This window comes from Vespula pensylvanica, chromosome 9 (assembly GCF_014466175.1).
Source record: "Vespula pensylvanica isolate Volc-1 chromosome 9, ASM1446617v1, whole genome shotgun sequence".
Taxonomy (NCBI): Eukaryota; Metazoa; Arthropoda; class Insecta; order Hymenoptera; family Vespidae; genus Vespula; species Vespula pensylvanica.
In genome coordinates this window covers 1181151-1193090 of record NC_057693.1, presented here as the reverse complement: position 1 = coordinate 1193090, position 11940 = coordinate 1181151, and the positions used below count along the sequence as shown (strand labels likewise).

Here is an 11940-nt window from a genome sequence, read left to right as displayed (position 1 = left end):
AGATGGATTATAAATTGATAAAACGATCGACAGATGGCGCCAAAAAATCATACCAGAGTAATAGCAATAGATGCAAGTAGTTGCAAGAACGTACCGAAAGATGTACTACTTTAATTATGCATTTTGTTTTATCTGATAACTTTATATTTAATTTGGTTCTTATCAATGAAAACATTGAAGTTATTAGCTTTTGATACGGTAAGATATCCCTCTCGTATTCGTCGCGAAACAACGGAATAATTCAAAAATTCATTAAAACAGGATTCATTATCGATCACGTTAATCAGCGCATTACTGTGCTGGTCGAATATGTTCAGCAAATTTCGATTAAAAAGAAATAATGACAAATCGGAATGTTTTTTACAATACACTTATTTGATTAGTATAAAATTCGATAAATTTCAACTTGAACTTATTAATGATTGGATTAGATGACGAGCTGAAACTATTAAAATATTTGTGATCATAGACGTCTGACAATACTTTTTGAGGAATTAAATCTGTTGAATGGTTCTTAATTATTTTCCTGCTAATGTTATATGATAATTGTTTTGAAATAATTTTCTCGCTTCATATTCTACTCACGTAGTAAATATAATTGATTCAAATTACCTTTATTTTCAAATCAAAATAAATTGTAAACAGATACCGCCGTGAACCACGATCGGCTGAATAATAAGACTTTCAAATTATCGAAGAAAATTAAATCGCCCTTCACCAAGAAGATCTCAAACTTACTTATACTATTACATCGAGTTGAAAACATGATCGCGAAGACAACTATGAAATCGAATTATTAACAACTATGAATCGAGTTTATTATTCAGACGTTAATTTTGATAATTATTATTTTCGAAGAAAATTAACAATACAATTAAAATCTGACATCGATGACTTATCTTAAATATCTGTTTATATTTATATAAATATTATTAACGTATTAATGTATTCGTAGTATGACGAAAATATCTCGTTCGAGGTCATTTGAAATATATTGAAGTGATATATTAGATTTATATCTATTTTTCGCACTTGTAATTCGATTTTACGTTCAATTTTTTTCACCATTTAATAATTTTAATATGTTAATCTTATCCATTAAATAACAGTATTAAATGATTATATCTATTATATCTATTAATTATAATATATCTATTAATTTATAAATTATTATATCTATTATATCTATAATATATTAATAATCCATTATAGTACGTAGAAACAGGAAATCTTTTAAGTTTCTATGTTTCTATTTTGAATATACACAAGTCATTCTTCCGTGTCGTTTCGACTTAAAACGAATCACTTTTTATAAATTCACATCGCACATAGTGTGAATTTTTCATTAATAATTGCTATTTCTCCCACCACAACAAAATAATCTATCCCTACTATATCCATAATATTAAGATTATTACGCAGATATAGTCGTCATCCTCGAATCATAAGAAACATATTATGAAAAGTTTCTAGCTGCTCTTAGTTAAACTTTGAATGTTCTATTGAATAGTAACCGTACTACGCAAAAGAAATTTTTCCTCATATCAATTAAAAGGCTTACGTGAGTTTAGCTTTTAAGATTATCAACACAGCTCATTACAAACTTTTTTGCTAATTGATCATAGTGAAACTTCGGAAATTTTTTTTTTTTGCCAGTGTATTCAACCCAGACGTTTCAAAAACATTTCTCTGCAGCAATCGAAAGACTTATGTGAGTTTAATCCTTAACAATTTATAAACACAGCTCACAAGCTTTACAAACTTTAATTTGAACATTAACGAATTATCGTGTTTGTCAGAAAAACTTTCGTTCCTTTCATTTTTATTTTGTTTGATGCGCTTTTACGATTATTATAAATAATTTATTTCGAAATATGTTTTTTAATGAAAGTAAATATAAATAGAAGGAATATCTTCAAAAACTAGTTTCTTACGAATTTCTTATTACCCGCGATGATCGTTAACGACGAGAAAAATTTTTTTAGATTACGTTGAATCAATTATAATTATTCGTTATTATAGATAATAACGAGCTTAATAAAGTTTTAATATATGTGGAAAATGATATATAACAATGAAACAACTATGTCAAATATACCTTCAAATTTATTAAATGTACTTTAAAGAATTTAAGTAGAAAGGATTGTAGATCGAAGAGTTTCAAAACTCAGTTCATATCGTATTCTTGTATGAGCTTGAAAAAAAACAAATAATTATATGTTTACAAATAACCAAGCATACCAAGGAGAAGGGTTGGAGTCTTTATTCTCTCTCTCTCTCTCTTTTTTATTTCCTTTTTACGTAACTATAAAGAATTTTCTTAGTTTAAGGAAATATTATTGAAATATACTTACATTTACATACGTATTGTTATCGCATATATGAATGCGTAATAAAACTTTGAATTCATGACCATGAATTTTTTGTGAATCATAGACTAACTATGGATATGAATGCAAAGCAAGTCATTAAAACAGATATGAAAAGTCATTAAAACAAAAATTAAGTTACAAATGTACTAGCGATGTATCTACTTTATATTTAAATTACTGGATTCTTTTATTTCGTGGTTTCTTACTTCTTTGTTCTTAGATATTTTTTTCAAAATTCTAATACTATCAAAATCGACTGATCCTAGAATATTACAAAACTTTACAAACTTGCTACTATATCGATATCATATAGTAGAATATTTCACGAGAAAATCTGATATCATTGATTTTTTAGATTATTCTTCATGGTAAAAGACTTGCACGAAATTTCGACGACTTTATCTCTGAAAGAACTTCAACAGGATATTCTTCAAGAAAATTCTACAATACAGGAAGAAAGCTGGCCAATGTTTAACTTACAGAAATCGCAAAAGTCGGAGCCAAAATATAAGTGGAAGATTGTATGGAGAAACGTGATAATTTTTCTCTATTTTCACATCAGTGCTATGTATGGAGCATATTTGTTTTTCACCGTAGTGAGATGGTACACAGTCATATTCTGTAAGTTCTTTAATTTTGACTTTCCATTACTCTCGTGTTTCGCTAAGCAATCTGTTATCGCAATCAATCACTTCACGATAATAAAAATAATAAATTCTCGCTCTATTGTAAGCAGAAATCATTCATTTATTAACAAATATGACAAATTCAAACTATATTAAAATATAAGAAATGCTTCCAAAAAAATTTTTACTATACTCGATTATTTCTTTTCAGGTTTATTCACATTGTATACTGGATTAGTTGGTATAACTGCTGGTGCTCACAGATTGTGGACTCATAAATCTTACAAAGCGAAATGGCCAATGAGAGTAATTCTGATGATTTGTCAAACCATTGCTTTTCAAGTAAGTCTATTCGTTGTTCTTCCATTTGCACGTATAAATATAAGAAATAATCGCGAAAAACTTGATATAATAATAAATAATAGTGATTACGAAGAACAATATTAACTAAAAAAATAAACAAAAGATCGTTACTAAAATGATTAAATATCGTATTAGAATCGATTATTTCACTGAATTATATAGTATGAAGAAAACTTATAATTGAAACAGGATTCAATTAAATTATAATTTATGAAACTTGAATTTATACAAAATAGGCATATAAGCTTGATGCAATAGAGCAAAAAAGTAATTGCAATTGTTGATATTGCAGAATCATATTTACGAATGGGTGAGGGACCATAGGGTCCATCACAAGTACACCGATACTGATGCAGATCCCCATAACGCAAAGAGAGGCTTTTTCTTTTCGCATATTGGCTGGCTGATGTTAAAAAAACATCCTGATGTTATCAAAAAAGGTGCTACGATCGATATGAGCGATCTCGAGAAAGATCCAATAGTTGTTTGGCAACGAAAGTAGGTATTAATCTTTGAATTCTGTCATTTTTACTACTACATCGATATATTTTCTTGCTTTAATTTTTCTAGACTCTATATCGTTCTTATGCCACTCCTCTGTTTCATCATCCCTACATGGATACCCTCCTATTTCTGGGGAGAGCGCCCGATATACGCTTGGTACCTCACTATTTTCAGATATACAACGTGCTTGAACATTACTTGGCTAGTGAATTCTGTTGCTCATATATGGGGTATGAAACCATATGACAGGTACTTACAAATTTTCTTTTTTGTAGCAATATGAATTTTATCATTCGATTTTCGATAAAATAACGTATGAAATAATTCTATTAACAATGCAAATACCTTGTTATTAAAATGGATTTGTATTACATAGAGAGTTTCTTAAAAGATAATACCTATCAATATTTTCTTTTTACAGATATATTTCTCCAACTGACAGTTATTCAGTTGGTATAACAGCAATCGGTGAAGGTTGGCACAATTATCATCACGTATTTCCGTGGGATTACAAAACTTCAGAGTTAAATAACTATGGTATGAACTTCACGACAGCAGTGATCGACGGATTCGCGAAACTCGGTTGGGCCTATGATCTCAAGACAGTCTCTCCCGAAATGATTCAACGGCGAGCAGCTCGGACGGGAGATGGTACAAAGTATCACCTTATCGATCATGAATACGAGCATGCGAGCAATAATGTTTGGGGTTGGGACGATAGCGATATGATTCCTGAAGATATTCAAGATGCAAAGATATTAAATAAGTGTGATTAAAATCTTTCAATATTATTTGGAAACAGTTTTTTTCGTAATAAATTTCCCTATTGTATAAATATTTTTGATAATTATTTCGAAGGATACAAAGCGATATTACGAAGGAACTTATTAAATAGCAATGGATTCTTTTCACGTTACTTTGTTTCTATATAAAAGTAGTTAACTTTATTGATCTAATTTTAATCATATATTTCCAAAATTATATATATTACGTAAATGAAGCTTTAGCGCCGATTATCTCGTAAACGATGAATATGGAAAAATGAAATTATAGATATCCATTAGAAAAAAAATCTATATTGATCCAGGCAATTCGAAAAGGTCAAAAGTAAAAAAAGATTTTTATATGCAATTTGTAGCTGATTCGAAGTCATGCAAATTTCTCTTATTAAACTTTCTTGCAAATTCAACCAGTCTTGAAATATTTATTCAGATATATACGAGCAGGTTTTTTTGCATATGTATATATGTATATATATATATATATTTTTATTTATTATATAGAATAATTTATTTAGATATATTTATTTAAATTTTTTAATTTTGTTTTCTTAATATGTAATATATATTTCCTGAAATGGTAAATCAAAGTTGATAAGGCATTTACAAATAAATTATTTTATTGGAATGCATTTCTATTTCTTATTTACTTAATTATCAATATACGTATTTGATATTGTAATAATATTTTTTACTTGACATTTCGATAATTTTTTAACAAAAAATAATTCCATTTATAAATTATATATATATATATATATATATATATATATATATATAAGAATAGCAGATAATGTATTATGCAGATGAATATTTAATTTATTTCAGAGGATAATAGTTTTAAGTCTACGTTAAATTTAGTCAGACTAATTGGATCTAAGTGCTTAACAAATTTAAATGCAAGTCATGTCTCGAATTGAGAACGAATTTCGTCATAAGTTCTTCCTTGTATTGAATTAAATTGCCCGAACGTGCGTTAGAAATAATTTCTATGCACGCGGTTTTTTATTTTTTTTATTTTTTTATTTATTTCTTTTTTTTTTTTTTTTTTTTTTTATTTTCGCGAAAAACTTTCGGTGTATTCGTATATGTCATAAAAAAATATTATTGGAATAAACGTATAAATAAATAATAAAAGATAAAATAAAGATAAAAAGACGATTGAACGAGTGCAGTTCGATATTGATTTGTATAAAACGATCACGTTTGTGATCAAAGGTCGAACGAAGTGAAAGTTACGTACACGAACAACTATTATATCAGCCAGTAATAAATAACCTGTGTAAATACGATTTTTCATTTGTGCTTGTGCTCTGATAATATTAAGTCGTAGCTTCGTAAGCTGTAAGTACTCTAAGAAACAAGAATAACAAATAAGCATCTCTTAGTAGTAACCGAGAGAAAGTGATGGTAACAGCTCACGAGTGAACATTATACGAGCAAACGCGACACGATAAGGTATGATTTTACAATCATGAAACAGGCGGTTCTTATCGTAGATAAATCAATACGATGAACGATAATAATATTAAATGATTCAGTATTAAGATTAAATAATGTTTAGTGTATTTATAATCAATTTGAAACTGAAAGTGTTACCATTTGAACATATGCACGATCGAAACGAATCGGATTTTAGTGAAATCAAAAATATATAGTGTGTTCGAGTGTTCGATTTTGTTAATATATATATATATATATATATATATATATATATATATATGTGTGTGTAGTTTAAAAAATTCTTAGGAAAAGCAAAGTGATTTTTAAAAAATGTTTAATGAAATGTAAAGAAAAAAAAAAGTGAGAAATATTTAAGGTTACATTTTTGATCGAAGATTATATATATATATATATATATATATATATATTTTTTTTTTTTAAAGAGACGTGTGATCAAATTGTGAAATTCGTTATTGATATATTTTTAATCGAGTAAAATGATTTTTCGTTTGATTGTCAGAGTTTTATCGTAAAACAAATGGAATATTTCATAAAGGTTATAAAGTGATACTACGTGCAACTTGCTATACATTTAACCGAGTAATCTTCGATCATTATTCTATTTATATTAACAAAGGCAGCAGGACTGCTTTCGCTCTGATTTGATAAATTACCTGAGCTGGATAATTTAATAACGAGGGAGATATTTTCAAATGACTGATCTCAAAATTGATACGCGAATGAATTACGTTATTAAATTAAAATACATATATATATATATATATATATATATATATATATATATATAACGTTCGCTAGTTCGTTCGTTTTCGACAATCCGATAAAAGATTTTTAAAAAGATTTATTATAAAAATTTCAGGATAGATATATAATAGTCTACGAAAAAGAAGACGGATTATAAGAGCGATTTTGTTTGAAGAAATACGAAAGGTAAATTGAAAAAAAAAATGTTGAATTAACGACTGAGACGGATGCAACTTCAATGAGTTACAATTTTGCAATACGATCGACAGGTGGAGCTATGAGTCGTAGCGGTGCAGTAAAGACGCTCAAGTCGCACCAACGTGGCGACAGAGGTACAGCTTTTCTCTGTTTCACTTGTGCTGTTTGTTTTGTTCTAAGCGTTACCTGTACTTTTCTCGGCACTCTTGTTATCCTCGATCAGAAAGTCGAGGCTGCCAGTTATCGATACGGTAAGAAATTCTAATGTTCTCAAAATAATAAAAGAACCGGAGAGAACCGTCAAAATCGCATTCATCACTGATCACGTGGTTTAAAGTATTATTGGCGCGCTATTTGAATACGCTTTAACGTTTATATTGATTCCAAAGAAATATCTTAAACAAAAAGCACTCGAAATACAACATTGTTTCGTACGATAACTCTATAAACCAATTCGATTCATTTAAAACTCGATAAATGTATTAATGATAAAAGTTATATCACGAGTTAAACCTATCGAAGAATCTACAAATGAAATTTATCCGACGGACTTTGTTTGCGCTACTTTTCGTAAAGATAAGATGACTTTTACGATGACTCTCAATTATTTTCTCGGTAACGTTATACGTTAGTCCATTGATATCAAAATAATATTATCAATTCATATTCTATTCGCATAATGAATTCGCGATTGATTAAGATCTATTTATTTACAGATCCAAGTAAATTGGAAACGGTCGCCATCATGAGCCACGATCAACACGATGATTATACTTTCAGATTACCGAAGGAAGTCAAACCGATTCACTATGATATTTATTTATATCCCGATCTTAACAATGGTACATTCGTGGGTAAAGTTACGATCCTTATAGATGTTTTAGACAAAAGAGGCCAAATTGCCCTTCATCAAAAGGATCTCAATATTACTCATATCGAGCTAAAAACTTATGATCGCGAAGAGAACTATGAAATCGAATTATTGCCTCCATTTACGGTCGCGAAATATGAAATGCTTGTTGTTCCTATAAAGAACGAGATCAATTCAGGACTTTATAATCTATCTATTGAATTTAATGGGGCTCTTCAACCGGATAAAATCGTCGGTTTTTACTCGAGCAAATATAAAGACGAGAATAATAAAACGAGGTAAGGGTCTCGAGTAGATAATATATCGGGATTAATCGAATGTATCTTAAACATTTCGCACTTTTTTTCTTAGATATATCGCTACTTCGAAATTCGAACCAACCTATGCGAGAAGAGCGTTTCCTTGCTTCGACGAACCTTCGTTCAAGGCCAAATTTTCAGTGAAATTAGTTCATCCTACCGATAATTGTTATAATGCACTTTCCAACATGAACGTCAAGGTAACGAAGCATAGCTTTGTTATTCGATCTACGATGTTTTACCGCGAACAACAACTATATTTATTATAATTACAAATACAAATTATACAGAGTACTCTTATTAATCAACCAAGCCCTGGACTTACAACCGTGGTTTTTGCCGAAAGTGTACCTATGTCGACTTATTTGAGTTGCTTCATAATCAGCGATTTCGTAGCTGTAACAAAAAAAGCAAAAGGTTTTGATGGTCGAGAATTTCCAATTAGCGTATACACTACCAGAGCACAAAGGGAAAAAGGCTCTTTTGCTCTTAGTATTGGTGTTGATATCATTGAGTATTATATCAATTTATTCCATATAGACTATCCTTTACCTAAGCTTGGTGAGTAACGATTGCTAATCGATCGTTTTTGTTTATTGTTTATTACCTGTAAACAGATTTTATATATATATATATATGTGTGTGTGTGTGTGTGTGTGCATGTATTATATAACAAATTTTATATATAAAAATTAATTTTCAGATATGATTGCAATACCAGATTTTGTATCGGGTGCGATGGAAAATTGGGGTATCGTAACGTACAGAGAAGCGAGATTACTTTACGATAATCAAACTAGTTCTACTCGAGAGATGCACGACATCGTCACCGTAATTAGTCACGAATTTGCACATATGTGGTTTGGCAATCTAGGTAAATATTATAATAAAAATAAATAGTTCCTGATCGTAAGTTGTAATTATAAAAATATTTCTTTCCTTTTCTTTTGTTTTTTTCTTTTTCTCTCTTCTTTTATTTTTTTCTTTTTTTTTTTTCTTCTTTTCATTCAGTTACAATGAAGTGGTGGAACGATCTATGGCTAAATGAAGGTTTTGCTTCGTTCATGCAATACAAAAGCGCGAATGCTATTCTTCCCGATTGGGGACTGGTTAGTATCGATAGGATATAAATAAAAGAAATTGTACCAGTGTAAACAAAGATAAGAAAGTATAAAAAGTTAAACATTATGATCCACGAGTTTGACCCATGTAATAAAAATCGTAAGACCATCGACGGTGATCGGTAATTATTGCGCCGTCATGGCGAATAAAAATTACAATCGAATTCATTTTAATGCGATCATTATAATTATTCCATCGAGAAAGAAGATCTCGATTTATTAACGGAAGTAAATTTTCAGATGGAAGAATTTCTACTCGACCAAATACACTTGGTCTTCGTTACAGATGCAAAATGGAGTACTCATCCGATCATTCAAACTGTCAACAATCCTGACGAGATCACATCTATTTTCGATGAAATCTCTTATAGAAAGGTGAACGCATAAGAATCATTCATTATGTCAGTTATGCTTTATAATCGATATTAGACGAATCGTTACTTTTTTTCTTTCCAGGGATCATCCATCATACGTATGATGGAAAATTTTATTGGTGTTGATAGATTTTACAACGGTATTAGAACCTATCTGAATAGGTTCACCTATCATAATGCGGAGACGACCGATCTCCTTAATATTTTGCAAGAACAAGTTGGCACAGAAATAAACGTGACGGAGATCATGAATACCTGGACCAGACAAAATGGTTTTCCAGTGGTGAATGTCCGTAAGACTGAAAACAAATACGTGTTAACGCAAAAACGTTTCTTGGCCGATCCAGACACTCAAATCGATCCTTCGGAATCAGATTACGGGTTGGTTTAATTCACAGAGAAATTGTGTTAATAATAATAATGTGAATTAACGATGAATTTATGATACATACGATATTCTCTTTTCAGATATAAATGGATAATACCTATTACGTATATTACTAATAAATCATCAAGGCCAACTTTAGTCTGGTTCAATAATAATGCTACTAATTGTAGGTATACATTCGAATTTCTTTTTGTTTCACGTTACCTCATATACTTTTTAATATAATTTTCAGTGGTGATCGAATTGGAAGAACCTGTCGAATGGATTAAATTTAATAAAGATCAAGTTGGTTACTATCGCGTTAATTATGAAACAACGGAATGGGAAAATTTAATTCATTTGCTTAAATATTATCACAAGGTAATTATTTCTTTGTACCGGTATATATAATCTTTGTACAGATGGTTCTGGAAAATGAGTAAAAGTTGATATTTACAGAGATTATCTGTATCAGATAGAGCTCATCTCTTGGAAGAAGTATTCAGTTTAGCATCTGCGGGTGAACTTGACTACGGTATCGCCATGAATATGACCAAATATCTTCCACAAGAAAATCATGTTATTCCATGGACTGTTGCATCGAAAAATTTATTGGCCATAGATCAATTTTTGTCGTCAACGAATTTATCTACTATTTTTAAGGTTATATAATAATACATACATACGAATATAGAATAGAATAAGAATGTTTTAGATTGCATATTTACTGATGATTTGATACTATATTATTTTACAGTCATACGTAAGAAACTTGGTTGATAGCGTGTATCACGATGTAACATGGCGTGTAGATAACACGGAAGATCATGTAATGCTGTAAGATCAAAAGAATACTTATCAATTAATTCAAGATTTAATGCATACTTTATTGAAATTATTATGTCGAATTTGCAGAAGGCTTCGTTCGGTAGTATTAGATCTGGCTTGTTCGGTGGGTCATATAGAATGTTTAGAAGAAGCATCCGAAATCTTCAAAAAGTGGATAAACGATATAAAGGACGTTCGTCCGCATCCTGATATTCGAGGATTAATTTATTATTACGGTTAGTGTTTTATGAAATTATACTTATATTAACGATTAGAACTGATCGTTTGAAATAAATACTTTTATTTAATATCATTACAGGCTTACATTATGCTGGTTCTGAAGCTGAGTGGAATCTTATGTTTGATAAATTTGTTCAGGAAACCGATTCGTCTGAAAAATTAAAATTGATGCGTGGATTAACGGGAACACGAGAAAGTTGGCTTTTGAACAAGTTAGTTAACTTTTTATATAAATTTCCAAATAAACAATATTTATGTCACTCGTAGAGACAAGTAGAGAAAGACAGAGAGAGAAAATATTTGATACATTGTTTCTTTGTTTCTTCTATAGATTTATCACTATAGCGAAGAATGAAAATTACGTTCGTGCACAAGATTTTTTTTCTTGTTTGACGGCAATTTCTAACAATCCTGTTGGCACACCTCTCGTTTGGGATTGGGTTCGAGGAAACTGGGAGTTTTTAGTTCAGAGATACACTTTAAACGATCGATACCTTGGACAACTTATACCTGGAATTACAAAAACTTTTGCTACGGAAACGAAGTTGAACGAAATGAAAGCCTTTTTCGAAAAATATCCTGAAGCCGGTGCTGGTGCATCGAATCGGGCGAAAGCATTGGAGACAGTACAGAATAATATAAAATGGTTAGCGAGAAATACAGGCAAACTTGAAAACTGGTTGAATTCACATTCGAGCAATTAATCCGACTGATTAAACTATACTACTAATCCATTTTTATGAAGAATAATGTTATCAAATAAAGAAAACCTACGATAATGTTTTTGAAA

General features: G+C 30.0%; 2 protein-coding genes across 3 annotated transcripts; both read left to right on the top strand.

Annotated features, from left to right (window-relative positions):
• The first annotated feature begins 1517 nt into the window (after window positions 1-1517).
• On the top strand, window positions 1518-5054 carry LOC122632041 (acyl-CoA Delta-9 desaturase-like). The gene is made up of 6 exons (XM_043818437.1): window positions 1518-1711; window positions 2728-2993; window positions 3210-3340; window positions 3654-3859; window positions 3932-4114; window positions 4287-5054. The coding sequence occupies exons 2-6, from the start codon at window positions 2738-2740 to the stop codon at window positions 4639-4641; spliced, it is 1131 nt and encodes a 376-aa protein (XP_043674372.1). The 5' UTR covers window positions 1518-1711; window positions 2728-2737; the 3' UTR covers window positions 4642-5054.
• Window positions 5055-5948: 894 nt separating this feature from the next.
• On the top strand, window positions 5949-11929 carry LOC122632035 (glutamyl aminopeptidase-like). Of its 2 annotated transcripts, none has more exons than XM_043818425.1 (17): window positions 5949-6102; window positions 6968-7038; window positions 7122-7184; window positions 7767-8199; window positions 8273-8420; window positions 8511-8781; window positions 8924-9094; window positions 9232-9329; window positions 9582-9716; window positions 9798-10096; window positions 10184-10269; window positions 10336-10463; window positions 10542-10745; window positions 10840-10919; window positions 10998-11146; window positions 11230-11362; window positions 11482-11929. In XM_043818425.1, exons 3-17 carry the CDS (start codon window positions 7130-7132, stop codon window positions 11852-11854), a joined length of 2763 nt encoding a protein of 920 aa, XP_043674360.1. In that variant the 5' UTR covers window positions 5949-6102; window positions 6968-7038; window positions 7122-7129; the 3' UTR covers window positions 11855-11929. The 2 variants fall into 2 exon arrangements, with proteins under 2 accessions (XP_043674360.1, XP_043674359.1); XM_043818424.1 differs by having other exon boundaries at window positions 7122-7301.
• Window positions 11930-11940: the final 11 nt, after the last annotated feature.

Coding starts and splice junctions, on each gene's coding strand:
- LOC122632041 (XM_043818437.1), top strand. CDS start 2,738: ATGGTAAAAGACTTGCACGAAATTTCGACGACTTTATCTCTGAAAGAA. Junction 3,860..3,931: donor ATAGTTGTTTGGCAACGAAA/GTAGGTATTAAT, acceptor TAATTTTTCTAG/ACTCTATATCGTTCTTATGC. Junction 4,115..4,286: donor GGTATGAAACCATATGACAG/GTACTTACAAAT, acceptor TTCTTTTTACAG/ATATATTTCTCCAACTGACA.
- LOC122632035 (XM_043818424.1), top strand. CDS start 7,130: ATGAGTCGTAGCGGTGCAGTAAAGACGCTCAAGTCGCACCAACGTGGC. Junction 8,421..8,510: donor TTTCCAACATGAACGTCAAG/GTAACGAAGCAT, acceptor CAAATTATACAG/AGTACTCTTATTAATCAACC. Junction 8,782..8,923: donor CTATCCTTTACCTAAGCTTG/GTGAGTAACGAT, acceptor ATTAATTTTCAG/ATATGATTGCAATACCAGAT.